The sequence below is a fragment of the Scylla paramamosain genome, chromosome 13 (assembly GCF_035594125.1).
Source record: "Scylla paramamosain isolate STU-SP2022 chromosome 13, ASM3559412v1, whole genome shotgun sequence".
NCBI classification, from domain to species: domain Eukaryota; kingdom Metazoa; phylum Arthropoda; class Malacostraca; order Decapoda; family Portunidae; genus Scylla; species Scylla paramamosain.
Window position 1 is genome coordinate 9,740,012 of NC_087163.1, and position 26,923 is coordinate 9,766,934.

The window sequence follows — 26,923 nt, forward strand, 5'->3', positions numbered from 1 at the left end:
CTAGTGGTGTCCCACAGGGGTCAGTGTTGGGACTGATAATGTTTGTAATATGTGTGAATGACATAAATGAAGAAATGGATAGTTATATGAACTTATTTGAAGATGATGCTAAGCTGATGAGAATGTTAGAAAATGTAAATGACTGTATGGTACTGGAAAATTATTTAAATAAGATAAATAGATGAAGTAAATTTTGGCAAATAGAATTTAATTTAAGTAAATGTAAAGTAATGGAGTTTGGTAAGAGTAAGAAAAGAATACAATATCTTTATGAGGTGGAAGGTGTGAAGTTAAAGAAGTCAAAAGAGGAAGTGGATTTGGGAGTAACAGTTACTGAAAATTTGACTCCAGACAGACACATTGATAAAATTATTGGAGACATGAATTTGTTAAAAAGAGTAAGAATGGCATTCTCATATTTGGATAAAGAAATTATAAAAAAGTTGTTGATTTCCACGATAAGACCAAGATTGGAATATGTGGCAGTAGTGTGGTCTCCTCATACAAAGAGGAATATTATAAAATTAGAAAGAGTACAAAGAGCAGTCACTAAGATGGTTCTGGAGTTGAGTAAATTGAGCTATGAAGAGAGATTAAGAATGTTGGAAATTCCTACCCTTGAAAATAAAAGAGAGAGAGAGGAGATTTAATAAACATTTATAGAATGATAAATGGTATGAAAAATGTGGACAAAGAAGGTTTTACAAATTTAGACTCACAGAATACAAGGAGACACAATAAGAAGTCGAAAAAAGTTAACTGTAGAAGAGGCATTAAGAAATATAGTTTTCTTCACAGAAGTGTGAACAGTGGAATGAACTCAGTGAAGTTGTTGTAAATGCCGAAATTTTCAGTGCTTTTAAGACCAAACTAGATAGATATAGAGATGGGATACTATGAGATTGCTCCCCTCCCATAAACCACAACTAGATAAATACACACACACACACACACACACACACACACACACACACACACACACACACACACACACACACATACACACATGGTGGACAGAGAAGCCAATGCAAACAGGCGCTCCTAAAAGTCCAGCCTTCTACATCACTGAGAGCTGGCCTAGTGGAAATACAGAGGTGAAAGTTCACACTGGTTTTACTCATTGCTGTCCTGTCTCCAAAAGTGTTTTGTAGAAAGCAGTTAAATTGTTATAATGAGCAGTGAAGATGGGGGTACTTCGGTCCCCACTATGTTGTTTACACCAATGGGGACCATCCCAAAGGTGAGACAGAGAGACTTCTCGGGATTTGGGGAAGAGGACCAAAGGGTCGGGGAAGCAATGATGAGAAGGAGAATTGTCACACTGGAAACCAAAATGAAGGATAGATTTGACAAGATGCAGAAATTGGTTGAAACTTTGATCACCAAGAAGGGGGTGTGGAAAGGTGCATACGATGATCTACGTAAAAAAAACTAACATTATATGAAAATAAATCAATGGAATATGAAGGCAAAGTGGAAGAATTAAACATAAAACAGGAAAATTGGAAGAAAGAACAAGAGGAAGAAAAGATCGATTTTAGGAAAATTGTGGAGGAACAAATCAAGACAAATGACACAAATCTAACAGAAAAAGTTGTTCAGGTTATAAGACAGAAAGAAAACTTGGTGAGAGACACTGGGGATAAGAAAAAAACTGTTGTGGTATTCAGCCTGAAGGAAGAGTGTACACCTCAGAGGACTGAAAGAGAAAAGAAGGAAAAGAGATGTGTGGAAAAATTAGTGGAGACATTACAAGAAGAAAAAGAGCTGACAGGAGAGATCAAAGAAATTAAAAGATTGGGTAGATATGTTGAGGGTGGACAGCATCCTATGAAAATAAGGTTTAGGTCACAAGTGGCAGCTGAAGAAACACTGAGTAAATCCTGGAAACTGGCCAAGGTAAAAGAATACAAACAATTGTGGACAAAAAAAGATAGAACCAGAGAAGAGAGAGATGCTATAAATGAACTAAGAAAAGAAGTAAATGAAAAAAAAATGAAAACTATTAAAGGTGGAGAAAAAAATGTCTTTTGGAGGGTCATGGACATGAGGTTGAGAAAGTGGTACAGGAGGGAAATAAATGCAGAAGGGAAAGACTAAAAATAGCATACACAAATATAAATGGACTAATGTCAGCAGTGTTGGAACTAGAAGACTATTTTAAAAGAGGAGAAACTGGACATCATGGGAATTGTTGAAACTAAATTGGCAAGTGGAGGGAATATATTAAATATTTGGAAAGGAAAATACAAACTCTGGAAGAGAAATAGAAAGAATAAATGGGGAGGAAGTGTCATGCTTCTAGTTAGGAAGGATTTATTTGTGGAATCTGTCATATATGGGGTGGAGGAGACAGAAGTATCAAAAATAAGCTTAAGACAGAATATGGGAAGACACTGTAACGTTGTGATTACATGTTTCCCCCTATTCCAACTCTTGGAGAGAGGATGAATATAAAAAAATGCTTGAGGACACAAGGATATGCTTGGCAGAGCTGCTTGAGGAAAATGACGATATACTCCTGATGGGGGACTTAACTGTAAAGAGATATCTTGGGAGAATTGAACCACAGAAGGCAGTGAGTCATCATGGGGGAACAAGCTACTAGACCTGGCTATTGAAAATTTCCTGACACAATGGGTTACAGATGACAAGATTTAGGGGAGATGAAGCACTTTTAAGGCTCGATCTAATTTTCACCAACGAACAAGAAATAGTAGAAGACCTTAAATACATGAACCCAATAGGAAAAAGTGATCATGTACTGATTCAGTTCACAATTATGGATAATAACCTCAGTATAAGAAAAGAAGACCACAGAAGAGAATGGCTAAACTACAGCAAAACTAACTTTGGACAGCTTAGGAAGTATTTCAGCGAAGTGAATTGGAACATAGTTGTTCAAAAGGAGGACATAGAGGAAAAGTGGACAGCTTTCCTGGACATTTATTATAAGGGAGTAGAGAAATGGGTACCCAAAAGATCAACAGAGAACCTTTTAAAAAAAAATGATTGGTACAATAGGAGATGTGCAACAGCTAGATTGGAGAGAGAAAAAAGCATGGAACAAGTGGAAGAAAAACAAGAGACTGGACCTGTGGAACAATTATATAAGGAAGAGGAACAAATATGTCAAAACTCACAGAGATGAGCAGAAAAATTTTGAAAAGAATGATGTGGAGAAATGTAAAGACCAACCAAAATTATTTTATAAATTCATCAAAGGAAAATTAAAGAGTAAAGGTGAAATAAGCACAGTAAATGCTGGAGAAGAGACAATGGAAGACCCAAAAGAGGTGACTGAAGTGTTTAACAGATACTTCCACTCTGTGTTTACTGAGAAAAATTATTTCAGAGGTGAGAGGACACTGTTAGGAAAAGGGACCAATCTAAAGGAGATTAAAACATCAGTAGAAGTAAAGAATATGTTGGAAGACCTGGATGTAAGGAAAGCAATGGGTTCTGATGGTGTATCAAGTTGGATTTTGAAAGAGTGTAGCTCACAATCAGTCTCAGCTCTGCACAATATAATTATCACCACCCTGGTAAAAGGTAGAGTACCCATAGATTGGAAACAGGCAGATATTACCCCAATTAACAAGATCGGAAGTAAATAAGATCCATTAAATTATAGACCTGTATCGCTCACAAGTGCGGTGGCAAAGATTTATAAAAAGATCATCAAGAACAGATGGGTGAAATACCTAGAAGACGACAAGGTGATAACAGAGAAACAGTTTGGTTTCAGAAAAGGAAGATCTTGTGTTATGAATTTGATAAGTTTCTGCTCAAGAGTAATAGATATAGTGCAAGAGAGAGATGGATGGGCTGACTGCATATACTTAGATCTGAGAAAAACATTTGATAAAGTTCTGCACAGAAAACTAATATGGAAATTGGAAAAAAACTGGAGGACTCAATGGATCACTGTTAAAGTGGATGACTGACTTTTTGACAGAGGTATGAGAACAGTAATTAAAGGTAGCAGGTCGAGCTGGAGAATGGTATCAAGTGGAGTCCTGCAAGGTTCAGTACTTGCACCTATTATGTTCACAGTTTATGTAAAGGACATGATAGTAGGTGTAGAAAGTTACATGAACCATTTCACTGATGATGTTAAGATTATGAGGAAAGTAACAAATGAAGAGAACTGCAATGCTTTAAATCAGAACTTAATTAAGATTAGTGAATGATCATTGAGGTGGAACATGGAGTTTAATGCTAAATAATGTAGTGTGTTGAAGTTTGGAAAAAGTGCGAGAAGATCAGTTGGCAACTATTACTTAGGGATGAGGAAATCTCTATAAGATCAGAAGAAAAGACCTAGGAGTAATTATTACTGATAATTTGTCATTTGGGAAGCACATAAACAAAATTATAGGAGAAACATATAATCTGCTGAGAAACATCAAGATAGCATTCTCCTGTATTGATAAAGATGTGAATAAAAAACTGATAACAATGATGATACATCCAAGATTGGAGTATGCAGCATCAGTGTGGTCACCAAGTTTGAAAAAGGATATAATAAAGTTAGAAAGAATCCGGAGAGCTGCAACTAGATTCCCTGCAAGCTTAAGAGAGTATAGTTATAAGGAAAGGTTAAAGAGATTGGTCCTGACTACACTAGAAAAAAAGGAGGGAAAGAGGTGATTTGATAGCAATATATAGAATATTGGAAGGAATGGATAAGTTGGACAGAGAAGACCTCATGATACCAGATACAAGAGACACAAGAGCACATGGAAGGAAATTGAAAAGGAGTGTTTGCAGAAGAGACATCAAGAAACACAGCTTCCCCCACAGAAGTATAACAGTGTGGAATGAAATTAAGGATGAGACTGTGTGTGCAAAAACAATTCATAAATTTAAAGAAAATCTAGATAAAAGTTGATATGGAGACAGGACAGCACGAGCCTAGTGTGGCTCTTGTCCTGTATTTCACAACTAAGTAAACACTGCTGCTTAGCTGATCAGATGTATCCACAGCAGAGGACTGAGCTTGAGCTTGAGCCCTGTCTCCATAATAAGGAATTGTGTGATGTGTGAGTGCAGGGGAAGTGAAGTGTAAATCGGAAAGTGGCTGAATGGGTGAAATGGGAGAGAAGTGTACAGGTAAACATCGTCAGTGATATCAGCAGGGAAGATGGTGGCTGACACAGCAACTATTTTCAAAGGTTGCAAGGAAAAGACCTCAGTGTAGCTCATACAAATAAATAAATGTAGAAAATTGAAGAAGAAAATGTGAAAACATGAGAAGAAATGTGTAACTTAGCAGCGATAATAAAGATGTGGAAGGAAGACAATGGTGACAATGTAAAAAAGATATTCAGTGATATAATAGAGATGAAGAGGAGGGAGATGTAAAGAGAAAAAGAAAATAGAGATGAGAGAAGAGGTGACAAAAATAGTGAACTTAATCAAGAAGTACTATGAAGAAGTCAAAAAATTCAAGGAAGAGAATGAGGAGTTAAAAAAAGCTTTACAAGAAAGAGAGATTGAAGTTGGGAAAATGAAAGTCAGTGACAGAGGAAGTCAAAAGTTGGAAAGAAGAGAGAGAACAACAACAAAAGATGAATTTGGAGAAAATAATAAGACAACAGCAACAGGAACACAATAAGTACATGGAAAAGCAAGGGATTAAAATGATAAAGGAATAAAGTAATCTTGTGAGAGACATGGTACAGAGGAAGATGTGTGTGGTGGTATTTGGGGTCAAGGAGAAGAACCAACCCATAAAAATAGCAAGAAAGAAAGAAGAGGCAAAAAGAGCTAAGGAAATCACAGCAGAAGTGGTGGGAGGAGAGGAGATAGTTGAACAAATTAAAGAGGTTTACAGGATTGGAAATGGAGGAAACCCAATGAAAATAAGATTTATGTCACAAACAGCAGTGGAACATGTCTTACAAAGAACAGGAAAATTGGCAAAAATAGAAGGAATGAGGGGAATATGGATAAAAAGAGATGAACAAAAAAGAGAGAAGTAGACTGAGAGTTGAGAATAAAGGCCCAGTCAAAAAATGAGGAGAGAACACAGGAACAAGTGAGGAGATTCATTTGGAAAGTTGTGGACATGAAAGTGAGGAAATGGTGGCACTAAGGTGCCACGAAAGATTACCAAGCAGAAGAAAATTATGTATACAAATATAGATGGTTTGGTGCCGAGCCTGTTGGAACACAAAGACTACCTAAAGAACAATAAACCAGGCATAGTATGTTTAACGGAAACCAAACTAAAAGAGGAAAGAAAGTTGAGATTTGCAAAGGAAGGATACAGCATGTAGAGGAGAGACAGGAAAGGAAGTAGAGGAGATGTGATGATATTGGTTAAAGAGGATATTGCTGTTGAGGAAATGGAACGTAGTGGTGGAACAACAGAAGCATTGAGTATTGTGATTAAGATAAAAAAAAGTGAAAAAAAAGGGAAATCATCGGGACATATATACCACCAAAAATTAATGCATGAGAGACCAATAAATTTAAAAGCATACAACTAGAAACAAGTTATAAAGTGAAAATTTGGGAGCATGAATGGTATAATGCCAGGTGTATAGAAGCAAAAAAAAAAAAGAAAAAGGACAAAGCATGGAGGAAAATGATGAGAAAACTGAACAGAAATACTAGGGAAGAATACAGAAAGGCAAGGAATGAATATAACATAATAAAAAGAGAAGAAGAAAAAATTTTGAAAGTGACATAGTAAGAAAATGCAAGGAAGAGCCCAAACTCTTCTACTGATATGTAAATGGAGAAAATGAAACATAGGGATGATATAAACAAGTTAAAAAAAGATGGAAGAATTTATGAGATACAGGAGATACAGGTAAAGAGACAAGAAATCAAGAAACTGCTGGAAGAGCTAGATGTTAGAAAAGCTATGGAACCAGATCAAATAAATGGATGGATATTAAAAAATGCAGAGAACAAATGGAGGAACCCATATGAGAGATAATCAACAGCTCATTGAAAGAAGGAAAAGTACCAAGGGAATGGGAAAGAGCTAACATAGTCCTAATATAGAAAGAGGGAAAGAAAGTGGAACCATTAAATTATAGACGAGTGTCACTAATAAGTATTTTAAGCAAGCTTTGTGAAATAGTGATTAAAGATAGATGGGTGCAATATTTAGAAGATGAAAAGATAATTACAGAAAAGCAATTTAGATTCAGGAAAGGGAGATCCTGTGTCACAAATCTACTGACCTTTTATACTAGAGTAATAGATGGGGTGCAAGAGAGGGATGAATGGGTTGATGTGATATACCTGGATCTCCAAAAAAAACATTTGATAAAGTTCCCCACAAAAGCCTTATGTGGAAGTTAGAGAATGAAGGAGGACTAAAGGGAGCAACATTGAGATTGATGGATGATTATTACAAGAAAGGAAAATAAAAACAGTAATCAGAGACACTAATTCAAGTTGGCATGAAGTGACAAGTGGGGTACTGCAAGGATCTGTGTTGGTACCTATTATGTTTCAAATATATGTAAATGATATGTCAGAGGATCTAAATAGTTATATAAACCTTTTTGCTGATGATGCAAAAGTAATGAAAATAATAAAGGATGAAAAGGAGTTACAAAAGGATATTGACAAGATATATGCTTGGAGCCAAAGATGGAAGCTAGAATTTAATGCCAGAAAATGCCATGTGTTGGAAACAGAAAAAAAGTAGAAAGAGACCTCGATGGAATAACTAAATGGGAGGAGAAATAATAACGAAAAGTAATGAAGAAAAAGATTTGGGAGTAATGGTCCAGGATACATTATCACCTGAAAGGCACATAAGCGGAATATTCGGCTCTACGTATCATCATCATCATCATTCTCATTTAATGTCCGCATTTTCCCATTAGGATGGGGTTGGACGGGCGATGACTGCTTTCCACAACTGCCAATCTTGTGCCATATGTTCTATTCCCAACAAATTCATATCCTCTGTCACACACTTCCTCCACTTTTTCTTTGGCCTTCCCACCAGCCGTCGGCCTCCAACCCTCCCTCTACCCTTCTCATGTGTCCAAACTATCTCAGTCTTCTCTTCCTCAGCTCAACAGAAAGGTCTTCAACTCCACACATCTCCGCCACCTCACTGCTAGACCTCCTGTTTTGCCCCCTCACTCCTGCCTTGTATCTCAGCATCCTGCAGTCACAGCTACATAGAATATCAGTCAGTCTGTTTGTCAGTGCCCATGTTTCTACTCCATACAGAAGAGCAGATCTGACACAAGCTCCGAATACCCTTCCCCTGATCCTCAGTTTTATGCTGCAGTTCACCAATAAACTGGCAATTTCTTGCCATCTTCCCCATACAACTGCTATCCTCGCCCTTACTGCTCTCTCTACATCCGCTTTACAGTCCAGCGTATCTCCCAAGTAGCAGAACTGTTGTACCTCCTCCATCACACCCCCATTCACCTCCAACCTGACATCCTCGTCATCACCAGCGCCACCGCCACCCTCCTCCTCACACACACATCTTGGACATACAAAGTTCTGCGCCCCTCTGAGATTCCTCAGACCTGAGCATCATTGGTGACACCATTTATTTCACCTAGTACACAGCACTGAGTATGCTCCCACTCCTCTTCCACAACATCCTCATGGCCATTTTCCTGACTGAATTCTTTCTCAAGCTTCATTTCCGGTCACCATTAGTTTTGTCTTCTCCATGTTTATTTTCAGTCCCCTCTGTTCCATCCCCTCCTTCCACCTATCAAACATGTCACTTCTTCCCTTGATTCTGTTGTCAATACCAAATCATCGGCATAGAGTAGTTCCCATGGGCCATCTCCTTTTGCCAGTTAGTAGCCTCCTCTATTACTGTGATAAAGAGTAGCGAACTAAGAGCTGATCCCTGGTGTGCTCCCACTCTTATGTCAAAGTCCCTTGATGTTCCTCCCAATGTTTTCACCTTTGGTCTTGATTCCACATACAGAGACATGACTGTAGTCATGAGTCTTTTGGGTACTTTTTGCCTCCTTAGTGCCCACTCAATCACTCTCCTTGGCACTATGTCAAATGCCTTCTCTAGATCAACAAAGAAACAAAGACATGGAATAGCTTCTTCTTCCTTTCACTGTATTTGCCTCATTATAAAAATTGCATCTGTTATTGATCTTCCTGGGCAAAACCCAAATTGTCAACCATCCACTTTTATCAGTTTCCTCAGTCTCTCCTCCAATACCTTTTCAAACAGTTTCATTCCCTGTTCCAATAGTCTAATTTCTCTATATTTTCTGCACTCCAAGGCATCTCCTTTCCCTTTCTAGATTGACACTGTCATACTATTTTTCCAGTCTTCAGGAATGTTTCCCTTGTCAATTATGCCTCTAAACACCCTTGTTAATTCTCCTATAACACTTGCTTTCTTCATTAAGTCACTGTTGATTCCTGTTGGACACGACGCCTTTCCACTTTTTATTCCTTTCAATGCTCTGTTCACCTCTTCCTCTAAGATTTCTTCTATCAGAACTTCAACCATAACCACCTCTTCCAGGTTGTGTTCATTTTCCTTATTTAACAGGTTTTCAAAGTAGCACCTCCACCTCTCAAGTATTTCTTCCTCCTTTATTTTGATAATTCCTCTTTCATCCTTTATATATTTTGCTCCAGTTACATCTTTCTTCTCTTTCTTCATTTGTTTTGCAATTTTGAACATATCTTTTTGCTTCTCACTACTATTCCGTTCTACATCCCAATTTTCCCTCACCAGCCTCTTTGCTCTGGCAACCTTCCTTTTAGTCTGCCTTGCTTTTTCTTTATATTCTCTCTTATCCTCATCATTCTGTGTTCTCTGCCATCTTTTGTATGCCCTTTTCTTTTCCTGCACTGCTCTCAGTACTGCTTCATTCCACTACCATGTTTCTCTTTGCCTTCTTCAGTGACCTGTTGCTTCACCACAGACTTCCTTTGCAGCCTCCAGAACATTTTTACTCATTTCCTTCCATCTTCCTCTGTTTACCATATTTTTCTGTTGCACCTTCATTTCAAATTGTCTTCGTGTTTCCTCATCCTTCAATTCCCATTCTTTTATTTTCCTTTTGCCTCTCTGCTTCTTCTTTCTCACCAAGTTGGTCACATTTAGATCTGCTCTCAGTAGGTGGTGCAGTGTTAAACTCCTGTATGTAATTTTCTTCTCCCTGTCCTTTTTAAATATAGTATTTATCACCCTCAGCTCTTTACTTTGGCAAAATTCCAGTATTTTTTCTCCTTCCCGATTTCTCACTCCAAATCCATAGATGCCCATGACTTCGAATCCTCCTCTGTCATCTCTAATATGCCCTTTTAGGTCGCCAGCAATGAGTAGTACTTCTGAGTCTGTCACTGTTGTCACATCATCCAACACACCCCAGAAGGCTTCCTTTCCTTCCTCTGGTCTACCCACTTATGGTGCATATACTGAAAAAGTATTAATGGCATATTCAGCTCTACATACAGCTTGTTAATAAACATTAGGGTGGCATTTAACTATTTAGATGAAAAAAAATTTTGAAGAAAATTACAACAAGCATGATATGACCTAAATTGGAATACACAGCAGTAGTTTGGACTCCAAAAAAATAAATAAAAAATATATGGAAAACTAGAAAGAATATAGAGGATAGTGACAAAGATGGTACCAGAACTGAAAGACTTAAACTATGAAGAAAGACTTGAAGAGATGGGATTACCAGCACTACAAGAGAGAAGAGAAAGAGGAGACCTGATAACAATTTACAAATTAGTAAATAATATAGAAAGAATAGGCAGAAATGAAGGAGGGAGAGAGGTGGATGAGGGGGCATGGGAAGAAAATAAAGAAGAGTGGATGTTCAAGTGACATCAAGAAATACAACTTCCAGTATTGAACTATTGAAATCTGGAATGATTTGAAGGAAGAGGTGGTTGTGACAGTGTACACATATTTAAAGAGAAATTGGATGAATATGGTTATGGAGACCAGATAAAATGAGCTTTGGCTCCTGCCCTGTACAATACAACTAGGTTAACACACACACACACACACACACACACACACACACACACACACACACACACACACACACACACACACACACACACAGAGAGAGAGAGAGAGAGAGAGAGAGAGAGAGAGAGAGAGAGCATTGTGTCATTGGCCATTGTCAAGGTCACTCACTGCCTGTCACAGTCACAATTCATCCTTCAAACATGCGGTTGACCATGTGGCAGCCAACTCTCCCGCATTTTAAGACCTAGGATATTCGTAAAATAAAGCAAATATTCAATAATTTTGTAATATGCTGTAATATCCGAAGTTTCATAAATGAAATAAATGTTTGATAACCTTGAGGGGATCGTTATACCCAAAATTCAGTAAACAGAGACTTGTTGCATCAAAAATTCCCTGTATTAAAAAATGTAACAAAAAATTGGGGTGGTATTTTTTTGGGAGCTGGAATGGATTAATGGCATTTTTATTGATTTTAATAGGGAGAACTGATTTGGCATATGAGCAAATTGAGTTACAAGCTCTGTCACAGAACAAATTAAACTCATAAGTCAAGGAACTGTATTGTCTTACGGGTCACCTTACATGAACAGGTCTCAGCCTCAGTCCCCTCCTCTCCTTCCTCCTTGGTGGTAGGGAATTATGAGCTCAGGATTAAGCCCATGATATGGCTTAACTTTGTCTGCTGCTTGTTGCTCTTAAATACCATCCATATTTTGTATGGGCCTAACTGCCTAGGTGTCAGTTTCCATTCTACCACTAATGAAGCTACCTCTTTTTTAATCCTCATTAACTGGTCCTTTTCCACTCTGGTCCTTCCTTCCCCATTAATTTTGCCTCTCCATTTCTGGGGCTTTTCCTTATTTGTTTGACAGATCATCTCATGGGCCACCTATAGATCAGTATCCTCACTCACTTGGGGCAGGTGGACACCTACACCAAGAAAACATTAGGTACTATGGCACTATTTAGCAGCTTTTGACACTTCACTAGATGTTCTAGCTACCTTGTGGGTTGACCTTTGAACAAAACCATTATCACTGTTTTCACAGTACAATGCATATGCTCTGAAACTGAATTTCCTTGAGGATGATATGATATGGAGTGTACTGATTTTGTTCCATACCCTTGGCACAGTTCACATAAGGCTTCTGATGTAAGCTCCATGGTGCAATTTGTCAGCAACACTTCTGGTATTGCAAAGTCTTCCCTGGTAAACTTTTAAGTTCCTAACTATCTCCTCAGCTGCTCTAGTTCTTAACTTCAGGAATTTTGTATAATGGGAATAGTAGTCAATAATGGTCAATACATATTTGTGGCCCTGAACACTGGTTACCATCTTCATGACATCAATACTGACTCTCTTGAGGTTTACAGGCAGCTGGTAATTTCTGCCAGGGTTTTTGCAACCCTGGGGCGGCCTTTGACTGCTGGCAAGTAAGGCACTCTTTGACAAACATTCTTGCATCTGATCGCAAGTTTGACCATAAAAATACTCTTCTGCTTTAAGGATAATTTTCACTTGTCCATGATGTCCAGATTCCTTTTCAATAGCTATAGTTAAGGCTTCATTCCTGAGAGTGTTAGGTGCAATTCATATATACAATATGGTGTTATCTAGCTTAAATTTTGTTCCGTAAAGTACATTATCTTCTATAATGAACTGGTCTAAGATTGCTCTTGGAAATTTGGCTGTTGGAAATTCTCTACCTTCTAAGTATTCCTTCATTTCTCTCTACCTTGGTTCTTCACTTTAATTTACTTATCTCTTCCTTATTATAACCTAAGCAGGTGTTTAGGCTAATTTCTTGGACTACTTGCATGGAGCAACTCAACTGGTCAGCCACTATATTTTTTTTTTCTGGACTTGTACCCAATCTTATATTGGTAGGCCCATGTTTTCAGGATTCAGTGGTTTATCCAAGGAGATTTTGCTTTTTGTCTAAAGAATGATAATAGAGGCTGATAATCTATCCTAATAAGCACTGTGGTTTTCCATAGGAATTGATTATACTAATATCAGGTTAATACTGTATCTAAGGGAAGGCTTCTCAGTCTGTGCAAAGAATTATTTTTTTGAGAAATAGCCACTTACTCTAAATAAGCCTTTGGTGTCATGCTACATTAGTACTGCCACAACATAAATAAGGCTGGCATCGATCTCTAGGATAAAGGTTTCAGTTATATTGGCTCTACATAAGACTGAGGCACTAATTAATTTGGCTTTAAGGGTATCAAATACTTCCCTACATTCTAGGAACCAATCAAAGGTTTGGTGTTTCCATATCAGATTAATCAGAGAGCAGTTATTTTTGAGAAGTTAAGAGGAGCACATCCCCAAGAAACGACATACCTTCTTCACTTTGGTAGATGGTTTCATTTTTAGCACTGTTCCCATACTGGCGTGGTCTGGTCTATGCTTTTCTTTAGAGACAGTATAACAAAGGAACTTTACTTCATGTTTCAAAGGCTGAAATTTATGCTGGCATCCCTCATAGTCAATTATATGATTAAGCAATGTCATGAGGGTGTTGTAATCTTTGGCATATATGATGACATTGTCCATGTAAGTTTTAATCCAGTTTACTTTGGTAAACTGCCTAGAAAAAATAGCTGGAAACAACTCAGGCCAAACAGCAGTCATGTCATTTAAAGTGGTAAAGAGCAATTCCTTCAGTAAACTTTGATAGGTCTCTTCATTCAGCAAGACCTGGTAATATGTGTCTTTGAGATCTAATGAAATGTACTTATTCCCTGCCACACTCTACCAACTTATCTAGTTTGAGTAAGGGATGAATGTTGGTTGCAAGATGTGTATTCATCTTTCTGTAATCTAAGTATATTTTGCTTTTACTAGTACTATGGGTGACAACCAGGTCAAGGTCAATCTCTTGATAATGTCATGTCCTTCTAGGTCTCTGAAAATTTCAGCTACAGTATAATCCTTTTTGCTTTCTTGGGATATTGGTAGATGGGTGCTCTACAAGGGTTAAGGTTGTTAATGTGAATATGGGCTGATTCAGTTTTTAAAAAGGCCCAGCTCTCTCTTTTTCACAATGAACAATTCTTCATGCAGGTAAATTCATTCAAACAACTTGTTGCTCTGTAGTGAATCTAAATGGGCCTAGCTCCAGAATATTATTCATCTTCATGCATCTGGACAAGTTTTCCCTTATGACATCACTTTTGGATCTGATGGAATCACCTTTTCACCCCAATCATGTTTTTGATATATGTCAGTGATGTAGATGCCAGTATTGGAACATGTTTATTGATGATGCAAAATGAACGTGCTTATTGATGATGCAAAACTGCAACGAGTTAGTGAAAGACTTCACAGGACTCTATGAATGGAATAAGAAATGGCAAATGGATTTTAATTCAGGTAAATGTCTTGTGGTAAAATCTGGCAGAAACTCAAAGAGACCTAATCGGAATTATAAATTAGATGACACAATTCAAGCATCTGTAAAGAAAAGACCTAGCTGTAATAATAAACAACAGGCTACCACAAGAAGACCATATAAATTACAAAGTATGGAACAGGCACCACCTTTTGGCAAATAAGAAGATAGCATTTAAATACATAGAAGAGGAAATTATTAAGAAAAAGTCACAACATTTAAATGACCAAGACTTGAATATGCAGCAGTAGTATGAAATCCACATCTGAAAAGATAAAATGCAAAGAGCAGCTACAAAATGGGTATCAGGCTTGAAAGATCTTGGCTGTAAAGAAAGGCTTGACAAACTGAAGCTCCCAACACTAGAGGAGGAATGAAAATGAGGTGACATGATCATGATCTACAAATGTGCAAAAGGAAAAGAAGAAATTTATATCATGAATTTCATGCAACAATCAATGGTAAGAAATTGTACAAAAAAAAAAAAACAAAGAAAGTTGTGAAATTTTTTTTTTTTTCTGACAGAACAATCAGTCAATGGAATTCATTGACTTATGAAATTGTGTATACAAGGAACTTTCATAGTTTTAAAGAGAAATGTAACACATTAACTTTAAAAGATGAGACATTATGAGCTTGACTCAATCCAGTAAAATACAGTTAGGTAAGAACACACACTCTCACATGCACATAGTTGGTGGTAAAATATAAAGCATGAAAGGACAAAACATATGTCTGGCATAACTGCAGAAAGAAAATACATAAAACACAATTTTGATTATTGCACTTTATTTTTCATTCCTTTAATCTTTTCTTATATAATATTACTTGGCTGAGCTTCCACTTTGTTTTTTATATTCATGGAGCCTCTTTCTGTTTTTTTTTTTTTCCAGTGAACATACTAATGAATCTGTATCCATTTAATTTCAGTATCTTTTATCCAACTTTTTTTTACATAACTGAAGCTGATATCTTGATTAACAAGATATACCAGATTGTATTATGTATGACTATGAATTATTACAAATTTATTCTATACTTTTGAATATTTGAATCCTGTAAATGCTATGATTTGCAGAAATACTAATCATGTTCCATCCCCCATCAGTTATCAGTGTCAGCCAAAGGGATACTGAGTGATGAGCTAAGTGAAGCTAGTCTGAACCTACATGCTGATTCTCCAGTCAGTCAAGAGATGCTTTTCTTAGCCCATGTTATTAAAAAAGAAAGCAAAGATGCAAGTAATCTGAACTTTAAGGTAAAGTGAATACTACTTTTTGTATTTCCATATATAATAAAGTACATACTTACAAAATACTGTGATGCATGTGTGATTTTGTACCTGATCTTAAAGAAAATTAAATGTCAGTCAAAATATAAATGGCACTTAGACTATAGGGTATATATATATATATATATATATATATATATATATATATATATATATATATATATATATATATATATATATATATATATATATATATATATATATATATATATATATATATATATATACAGTCAAACCTCAGTTTTCGTATGCCCTAGTTTTCCTACGATTCGGTTTTTGATGATTGTTTTCATCAAAATCTCGTCCCAGTTTTTGTACATCTGCTCGTTTTTCGTACATATAAAAATGGTCTGTACTAAACTTGTCCACCTGCCTGTGTGACTTGGCCACTCATTTCCTGTAATCAAGCTCTCACACAAAGCATCCAATGTTCGCGACTCCATTTGCCTTTGTTTCTTGTTGAGTGAGCATCATCCCACGCATTCATCCAAAACATTTGGTAACAATCCATTGTTTTTTGTGCTTGTTTATTGAGTGCAACTGTTAAATAAGCCACCATGGGGACAAAGAAAGTTCCAAGTGCCAGTCATTTGATAAAGAAGGGGAGAAACACAATAAATTTCTAGAAAGAACTCATAGAAAAATATGAAAGTGGTGTACATGTGGCTGATCTCGCCAGAATGTATGGGAAGTCCACATCAACAATCAGTTTCATACACCAACAAGAGTCTTCAATGAAGGTAGAAGTGATGTTAAATATTAATTTATCCATTTCATTAGTTATTTATATTTATTTCTCGTTGTTTTCTGTACGTAAAACTATAGTTACACTATAAAATGTATTTTTTGTTAATATTTTTGGGTGCCTGGATTTAAATTATTTCTTATGGGAAATACTGCTTCAGTTTTTGTGCATTCAGTTTTCATCAGACTTTTTTTAATGGATTAATGATGAAAAACGAGGTTCCACTGTGTGTATATATATATATATATATATATATATATATATATATATATATATATATATATATATATATATATATATATATATATATATATAATCATTCTAGGGACACACCACAATTGCCTGAGGATTGAAGGAGGAGAAATTTGAATTTTGCATAGGGAAATGCAGTTCTCCAGTGTGTTCAGAGGAAGAATCAAAGCAAGATCTGTGTGTTTTGTTGCCAGCTCTGCTTCTGACTGATCTGCTGACTCTGAACAAAACTTGAAAAATACTTGTATTTCTTCACTTAGTTCAACAGTTACACAATTGGTGAATTTTGTTTACACCCACAGATGAAAAAGTGTTTTTTCTGTGTTGAGTCACAGTTTTCAACCTTAATTGGGTAAGAACAAAGTAATTATGGGAAGTTAAGTTAAAGAATAACATTTTTTTGGTTTATATACCACTTTACCTATTATTTTTTATGTCTTGCTATTATGAAATTATGCTTAAAATTGAACTTGTCATCTCTGACATAAAATACTCCTGAATATGAGATTCCTTTTAAATTTCAAGTAAAAAGTAATAAAAAAAAAGCAAAAATTTTCATGACTATTTTGCATGTCGACTTGCATCTTCCAGTGTCACATGAGAAGCAGGGTAGGGAGCAAATGGATGTTTTCCTCCCTCTTCATCTCTTTATCCCTTCCTCCCCCATCCTCTCCATGACGGCTTTAATTGTGGCAAACATTTTTTTATAGAGATTTGAACATATGACTAAAGTATTACCTTTCTGAACACTTATATTGATATTATTGTTATCAAAAACTTAAGAATAACATGAATTTTAGGTGCTGGAAACTGTATATTTAGCAGGATTTAGAAAATGGTAAATTGTACACCATCCTCTGTGATTCAAAAGGTGGATGGATGGGGAGGGAGGGTGGGAGGGAGGGAGGGAGAGGGAGGAAGACACCAATCTCCTTCCTATTGCGCTTCCCACATGACACTTGAAGATGCAAGGCGATGTGCAAAATAGCTGTAGGAATTTTTCCCTTCTTTTTCTTTTTATATCACTTTTCAACCAAAATCTGAAAACACCCTCGTATTCAGGATTATTTTATGTCCAAGAAAATGTGATTCATTTTAAGCAGAACTTCATAATAGCTGGGCATAACAATTATAAATAAAGTGGTGTACAAACCATCAAACCTGATTTCTTGATTTACATATGACATAATTAATTTGTTTTTTATCTTATTGAGATTGAAAAATTGTGATATAGTTTAACAAACACATTTTCATCTGTGGATGTGAGAAAAAATTTGCCTAATGTGTGTAATTGTTGGGCTAAGTGAAGAAACATAAATATTTTTGAAGGGGAGATTAAGTTCTTCTCAGACTCTGGGCCAGTCAGGAGTAAGGCTACCAACCTAACACAGAAATTGTGCTAGGAGTCTTTCTCTGAATGAATGAGTTTAAGTGTTGTCATACATTGCAGTCACAACATGTGAATATATCATGAATTTCCTTTTTCTATTCTGTTAATTATGTCCATCATTTCCCATAACTTTCCTCATATGGCATTTTGCTGAAAGATCTCATGTTATGTAGTTTCACTTATTTAAATCTTTTGTTTTTCTTTCCCCCTTATTTTATAAACTTTACTCACCCAGTTACAAACCAGCTCAGAGGCCAAATACTGGGAGGTGTTTTCTACTGAAGTAAGGGGTGAATGGAATGGAAAGCAAATAGATGGAGCTGTTGAGATTGACTGGGCAGATGTTGCTGTTACGTTGAATATATCGGGTTTCTACGAGGTTATAGATAACAAACATCACTTGGCAGCTTCATCAGAGCTAACAGTGCCATCATTAGCTATTTGGCACCAACTGAAGTCTTCCATGGAAGGAACTTTAAGTATTGAGCAGAATCCATCTTCATTCAAGGTAAATCTTGCTTCATGTAAGTCATGTTTGTTCACAGCACAAATCTTTGCTAGGTTATTATTTTATTTTTGTTAAATATTTTTATATGGTGTTTTATGAGAGTGGCATGGGTTATTTTTTTTGTCTCATATTTAAAGTATTTTGTCAATTTATAAAGACTATGATGCAGGTAACCCAGAGTGCCATGGTTGAGAAAGACAATAAGGAAGTGTTCAGCAGTCAAGGACAGTTGACAGTGCATATGCCAGAGATGACTGGTGAACTTTCTATTTTCCATGATGGAAAATTTGCCTCCAGGCAGCTCTACAATATGGAAGTAAGTATGATTGTTTAACTATAATGCTATACCAACCTATTTTTTTTCTGTTTGTTAATCAATTTAATGTAGGACTTAAAATCTGTTACCCCTATTCATGACATCACATTGTCTCATTGCTATTTTGAATCTTGACTTTTTTTTTACTGGTGCCTCTCCATTGCTCTCCAAATGGTTCCTCATTAATAGAAAGTATTTATAGTCAAGATATCTATAATGTGCATAAGATCTATAATGTGCAGGATGTGCCTGCACTATAAGAAAAATATGTAAGAAAAACAATTCCTGACCATCTTGGAGATACGCCCAACATTCTTGACCTTTTCCTGACCTCTAATCCTTCTGCTTATGCTGTCACCCTTTTCCTCTCCTCTAACAGACTGTCTTCAGCCTCTCTCTCATCACCGTAATGTTGCATCTCTAGCTGTCTTCTACCGCTATTTTCATGTTAACCGCTCTTCTGATCTTGCTAACTGCATGCCTCCCCTGCTCCCACGGCCTCGCTGCACAAGACTTTCTTCTTTCTCTCACTCCTATTCTGTCCACCTCTCTAATGCAAGAGTTAACCAGTATTCTCGATCATTCATCCCTTTCTCTGGTAAACTCTGGAACTCCCTGCCTGCTTCTGTATTTCTACCTTCCCGTGACTTGAATTCCTTCAAGAGGGAGGTTTCAAGACACTTATCCATCAATTTTTGACTATTGCCTTGACCCTTTTATGGGACTGGCATTTCAGTGGGCATTTTTTTTTATTGGACTTTTGTTGCCCTTGGCCAGTGTCCCTTCTACATTAAAAAAAAAAAAAAATCCGATGGGAAAAATACAAAATGTAAATTAAGTCAGGAGTTGAGAATATTCCCTCCTACAGTCCCACCAAACACTCACTGCACTAAATACTATATTCTTTATATATTATGGTAGATTTCACTGATTTTGCTTAGATACTCTGTTGACATCCATGATAAATATAAGTTGATGTTAATTTGCATAGTTCAAGAAGAAATCGATAATAATAATCATCATGCATTAGATCCCAAAGCAGCCATATCTTTATTGGTTATTGTTGGTCGTACAAGACTCGTCATTTCATAAAACTGGCTAACTGATTCTCATCCACTGTCTATAGCCTTCCTCATCGCTGTAATTGTTTCTCTTTTCTTGCAAGTAATTTCTGCCCCCACATTCTTTTCTTTTTCTGTTCCTTCAACAAGTTAAGTGTTATTAGGGCCAAAGCAACTATACTCTGAGGGAAAACTGTGGTGTGGAAAGATATGTTAGCCATATTTCTTGTAGAAATGCACTGGTCAAAACTATGATATTACAGAAGAGCACATAGCAAATGTGATGGGAAGATTGGGTTAGTAGGTCTATATATGCTAAAATCCATGATTTTATGACCAGAGATCCATGGAAAATTTGCCAACTTGGCTGACTGCAGCAACACTCAGGGTGGCATGCTGGTAGGGTAATATAGTGGTAGGAAGGCAGAAAGGTGGGAGATAGCATCAACAATCAGTAGTACTTGACTGAGGGAGGATGGCTGTGGCTTAGTGCAGTCTTATATTGCCCCGATCTGCACACTATACTGACTCAACTGCATAATGAGGAATTTCAAATCATTATTTTCACTTGCTGTGTAATGGGTGGAATATGCAATAAAAATTCATGTTATAGTAATTTTCATTGTGTATTTCCCTTATATGTTGTCTAAACCAAACATTTTAATTTCTCTTACTGTGTATGTTCAGGGAAAATTTACAGGGCAGGAAGTTGAGATGAGGATTGTGGGAACAGTGGATGGTGATCCTGTGAGGGCCACAGTTCATTATGTCCATAGCAAGGAAGTGAAGGTCTATGCCAGCTACCGAAGTGAAGACTACTTTAGCCTCTCCCTCACTACTCAGCTTCAGGACTTCCTCATTGGTACCATGGGGGTAAGTGCATGGGATTCTTTTGTGCCACTACTGATTTTACAGAAATTTTGTGTGGGTTGTCACTCGAGGTTTATGGTGATGCAATGAGTAGCACAGCTGTCTGATATGCCTAGGTTGAATCCCTTGGCAGTGCCTGTTTTTTTTTTCCATTTAAATTCCTACCCAAGAGGGTCTTTTCTTTCATAATTATTGCGATATTGAGCTTTAGACAAACAGAATGCAATTGAGTTTTTCTCTCACTGATCCTCAACATCATCACTTAAGCTTTGAGATATCTATTTAAAAAATGTTGAATATGCTGATGCTGTATACAGGAAAGGGGTCCAGCCTACTCCCTCAGCACAGAGGGCCAACTGGTAGTCCTTGGGCAACAGACCAAGATGAACCACAATCTATCCATCTCTGATACACGGGCATCATCTTTCCTTAAACTTGATCCCATTGAAGGAAGGCCTTTTATGGTGAGTTAATTTTTGTTTTAATTTGAATCTACACTACCCTCACGAGTTTTGTGCTGAGTTTTTACGATCCTCGAGTTTCACACTTAGTCCTAAATTCTTACCATCCTGACTTTTGTACATTATTGCCCAGAGTTTCACACTACTTTGACAAGTATCAGTCACATTTACCTACGTCAGCATCACACACTTACATGAAGTAAACACCACCTAAGTTGGAGCCATTTCTCTCTCTCTCCCTCTGTCTTTTCTCTCTCCCTCTGTCTTTTCTCTCTCTCTCTCTCTCTCTCTCTCTCTCTCTCTCTCTCTCTCTCTCTCTCTCTCTCTCTCTCTCTCTCTCTCTCTCTCTCTCTCTCTCTCTCTCTCTCTCTCTCTCTCTCTCTCTCTCTCTCTCTCTCTCTGTGTGTGTGTGTGTGTGTGTGTGTGTGTGTGTGTGTGTGTGTGTGTGTGTGTGTGTATTTTATTTACCTGGTTGTGGTTTATGGGAGAGGAGTAATCTCATAGCATCCCGTCTCTATACCTATCCAGTTTGGTCTTAAAAGCATGGACAGTTTCAGCATTCACAATGTCTTCACTGAGTTCATTCCATTTGTTCACACTTCTGTGAGGAAAACTATACTTCTTGATGTCTCATCTACAGTTAACTCTCTTCAACTTCTTACTATGTTCCCTTGTACTCTGTGTGTCTAAATTTATAAAACATTCTTTGTCCACATTTTCCATATCATTTATCATTCTATAGATGTTTATTAAATCCCCCCCTCTCTCTCCTATTTTCAAGGGTAGGAATTTCCAACATTCTAAATCTCTCTTTAATAGGTCAACTTACTCAACTTCAGAACCATCTTAGCGACTGCTCTTTGTACTTTTTCAAATTTATAATATTCTTCTTTGTATGAGGACACCACACCACTGCCACATATTCAATCTTGGTTTTATCATGGAAATCAACAACTTTTTTATCATTCCTTCATCCAAATATGAGAATGCCATTCATCATCTCTCCAGTAATTTTATCAATGCATCTGTCCAGAATCAGATTTTCAGTAACTTCTACTCCCAAATCCATTTCTTCTTTTGATTTCTTTAACTTCACACCATCCATCTCATAATGATGTTATATTCTTTTCTTACTCTTACCAAATCCCGTTACTTTACATTTACTTAAATTGAACTCCATTTGCCAAGATTTACTCCATCTATTTATCTTATTTAAATCATCCTGCAGTACCATACAGTCATTTATATTTCCTACCCTTCTCATCAGCTTAGCATCATCCACAAATAACTTCATATAACTATATATTTCTTCATTCATGTCACTCACATATATTACAAACATTATCGGTCCCAACACTGACCCTAAATTGCTTTCAAACAAGATGAATTCTGGTCTTGAATTACTGTTCTCATCTCTCTATCATCCAAATAATCCTCCATCCACTCTAGCAGTCTTCCTCCAATTTTTCCATAATTTTTTTATATTCCATAACAATCTTTGGTGTGGTACTTTGTCAAACACTTTTCTTTAAGTCTAAGTAGACACCATCCACCCATCCATCTCTTTCCTGCACAATACTGATTGCTCTTGAATAAAAGAACAATAAGTTCATGGAGCATGATCTTCCCCTCCTAAATCCAAATTGACAATTTTCCAAAACCTTATCTCTTTCTGAGTGTTCCATCCATCTTTCCTTTATTGTTCTTTCACATAGTTTTCCTACAACACTAGTCAAGAACACTGGTCTATAATTTAATGGGTTTTCCTAATTTCCTCCTTTGAATATTGGTGTAATATTTGCTCTCTTCCAATCTTTCACTACTCTTCCCTGTGATAGTGATGTCACCACTAAACTGAATTTTATGAGCCAGTTTTTCTCTACATTCCTTCTATATCCAGTTTGATATTCCATCTGGACCAGTTGCTTTATTTACATCAGATTCTTCCATCATCTTAAATATTTCCTCATAACTGACTGGGACTGTACTTAGTATATTCCTCACCAACTTATCCCTTCCAGCATCAGACTCCCCTTCCACAGTAAATATTGATCTGAAACTATTGTTCATAACCTCCACCATGTCCTGTGCATCCTCATAGGTTTTTCCTTCAACTTTCAATCTTGATACACCTTCCTTCTTCTTCATCTTCCCACTGATATAAGTAAAGAAAAAGTTTGAGTTCATTTATATACTTATCTATTATATCTCTTTCATAGTTTCTTCTCTCCATTCTTATTATCTTAATGTACTTCTAGCATCAATATATTCCTCCCATCTGCTCTCAGTTTTCCTCATCTTCCATCTATTCCAAGCTTTTAGCTTACAATTTCTACCCTATTATATCTATATCTATTATATCTATTATATCTATATTTATTATATCTCTTTCATAGTTTCTTCTCTCCATTCTTATCATCACAATGTACTTGCTTTTAACATCAATATATTCCCCCTATCTCCTCTCAGTTTTCCTCTTCTTCCATCTATTCCAAGCATTTGTTTTAGTCTCTGCATTTTGTACTGAACCATTCTCTACCCTTTCTACATCTTGCTCCTCCTCTAGATACAAATTTCCCCACAGCAGAATTATATGTCCTTATAAATTTATCCCATTTTTCCCAAACATCTTCTGCATCTTCAAAGTCTTTCCAGTCCATGGCAACAAAGTATTTTCATAATTTTTCGAAGCTTTACTATATTTAAATCTTTTTACCTTATAATTTTCATCAATGATTACATTTTCATTTTTCAATTTAAATTCCATCAACACTTGATCACTTTTACCTGGAGAGCTATCATAGTGTACAGTTTCAATAATTTCCATGTCCTTGGTAAACACTACATCAAGTCTTGATGGTTTATCTCTTCCACTAAATCTGGTATTACAATCAACCCATTGAGTCATTAAGTTTTCCACTGCCCAGTTTAACAGTCTATTACTTCATGAGTTTTCACTTCCAGTAGTTGTCAGTGTCTTCCAATTTATCTCCTTACAATTAAAATCACCAACAGTAACTATATCACTACTTTCCATCACTATCTTTTCAAGACCTTTTAACACATCTACCTACATCTCTTCATGCTCTTCTTTTCTGCAAGCATTGGTCATAGGTGGCACATACACTCCAACATAATTCATTATCCTTCTATTTCCACTTCTAATCATTACTTGTAGAATTTCAGAATTGTCTTCGCTTTTAATTACCCTCTCCACTTTAACACACTTTTTAGTCAGAATGATCACTCTCCCTCCTCCCTTGTCACTTCTATTTTTCATCCATAAATCATATTTATCATCTCCAGTGACAGGAGTTCTGCATTCTTTCTTCCATTTTGTCTCACTTAATGCAGCAACATCCGGTGTGATTCTGTTTAATAACTCATTTAATTACATCTCTGTTGATATTAATCCATTTACATTAGTATAACATACTTTAATTACTGTTTGATATATCATTTCTTTATTCTCATATCTCGTACTCTCCAGAAAAACTCCTCCTCTGTTCATTGTTCATTTTTTTTGTTTAGCTTCATTTACTAGCTCCTTTTGCTTCAACCTTTCAATCTCATCCATATCCCTGTGTATCCATACATTCTTTTATTCTTCATCTCCAGACAACCTCCAAGACCCATTAATTACCTCTTCTGCTTGTACCTATGTTGCCAACCTTATTCTTATGGGTCTCATTTTTCTTCTTCATATTTCCCAGTTCTATGGAACTCTTCCACTTGCTTTACTACCTAACTGTCTTCATCCATTACTTTCTTCAGTAACTTACTCAGTACGTTCTTTTCCTTTTCCTCTCTTTGAATTCTGCTTACTATTTTCTCTTCCTTTAAACCAAATACAATTACTTGTTTATATTTTTCTACAGTGTCTCTCACTAATTTTTCTCTTCTTTAATACCATTTACCACTTTCTGTCTCAGGTTATGTTTCTTATTTTTTTGTTGTTCTATTATTTTCTTTAGTGATTCTTCTTCAAATTAACGTTCATTTAACCACTTATTTTGCCTCATTTCCACTTCCTTTACACTTGCTTTCATTTCCTCATTTCCTTTCTGAACAGTTTCTACTTTTTCCTTTATTTGTTTCTTTAAACAGTCATTTTCCACCTTTAACTTCTTATTTTTATTCTCCATCTCAATCAACTTTACTTTAATAGTCACCGACTCCTTACTAGTCTCTTTCTGGTGTGCCTCCAATGTCTTTATTCTCTCCAATAACTTTTCCATCATTTCCTCCATATACAAAATTTTTCTACATTGCAGTCTATAATTTAGTTCTCTTTCTTTTCCAGTAAAACCTTCAAATGAACTTCTTTCTTTTGGGGTGTTGTCTTCTGCCATATTTGTCCAAAATGTAAACAAACCAAATAAACTTTCCTAGAGATGGGATAACTATACTCATGGTACTGTTTCTCCCCTTGCTATTTACCACCTAGGTATTCCTGTGTCTTCATAACATATCTTGTTCTACCATGAGCAATTTGTGTTATTCCTTCCTTCTATATGCAGAGCACTAGAAAACACGTCCTGTCAGTTCCACCTCCACCGTGTGTGTGTGTGTGTGTGTGTGTGTGTGTGTGTGTGTGTGTGTATGTGTATTTACCTAGTTGTGCTTTATGGGAAAAGAGCTATGCTCATGCTGTCCCATCTCCATATCTTTTAATATCCAACTTAGCCTTGAATCCATGTATACTTTCTGCATTTACTATCTCCTCATCCAGACTGTTCCATACATCAATACTTCTATATGGGAAACTATACTTTTTGACATCTCTTCTACAAGCACTCCTCTTCAGCCTCTTTCCATGTCCTCTAGTGTCCCGTGTATCCCAGACCATTAAGTCGCTCCGGTCCACCTCCTCTACTCCCTCATATGCTTTATATATCGCAATCAAGTCTCCCCTTTCTCTCCTCTTTTCCAACATTGGTACATGTATCCATGCCAGTCTCTCTTCATATGACAAGTCCCTGATACTTGGTACCATCTTCATAGCTGCTCTCTGAACTCTCTCCAACTTCCTTATATCCTTTTTTTCTTGTATGGGAACCACACTACTGCTACATATTCTAGTCTAGGTCTTATCAGCGACACGATCATCTTCCTGACCATCTCTTCATCCATATATGCAAAGGCCTGCCTTATTCTTCTCAACAAGTTATAGATTTCTCCTGTAATTTTGCTAGTATGTCTCTCCGGGGTCAGGTTCCCAGTCACTGTAACACCAAAATCCCTTTCCTCTTCTGCTCTGTGTGTGTGTATGTGTGTGTGTGTGTGTGTATGTGTGTGTGTTTATATTTTACCTAATTGTGGTTTATGGGAGGGGAGTAATGTCATAGTATCGCATCTCTATATCTATCTAGTTTGTTCTTAAAAGCATAGACAGTTTCAGCATTCACAATGTTTTCACTGAGTTCATTTAATTTCTCTCTCTCTCTCTCTCTCTCTCTCTCTCTCTCTCTCTCTCTCTCTCTCTCTCTCTCTCTCTCTCTCTCTCTCTCTCTCTCTCTCTCTCTCTCTCTCTCTCTCTCTCTCTCTCTCTCCTATTTTTAAGTATAGGAATTTCCAGCATTCTTAATCTCTCTCTTCATAGGTCAAATTACTCAATTGTGTGTGTGTGCGTATTTACCTAGTTATGTTTACC

At 36.6% G+C, this 26,923-nt stretch overlaps 1 protein-coding gene across 8 annotated transcripts in view; it reads left to right on the plus strand.

Moving 5' to 3' along the window:
• Nucleotides 1–26,923, plus strand: part of LOC135106420 (uncharacterized) — a 505,119-nt gene that overhangs the window by 343,663 nt on the left and 134,533 nt on the right. For all 8 annotated transcript variants that reach the window (XM_064015423.1, XM_064015429.1, XM_064015428.1 and 5 more), the window contains 5 exons: nucleotides 15,485–15,634; nucleotides 18,290–18,562; nucleotides 18,732–18,878; nucleotides 20,627–20,812; nucleotides 21,127–21,273. In XM_064015423.1, coding sequence (XP_063871493.1) covers nucleotides 15,485–15,634; nucleotides 18,290–18,562; nucleotides 18,732–18,878; nucleotides 20,627–20,812; nucleotides 21,127–21,273 — 903 coding nt within the window. The remainder of the gene's footprint in view (nucleotides 1–15,484; nucleotides 15,635–18,289; nucleotides 18,563–18,731; nucleotides 18,879–20,626; nucleotides 20,813–21,126; nucleotides 21,274–26,923) is intronic.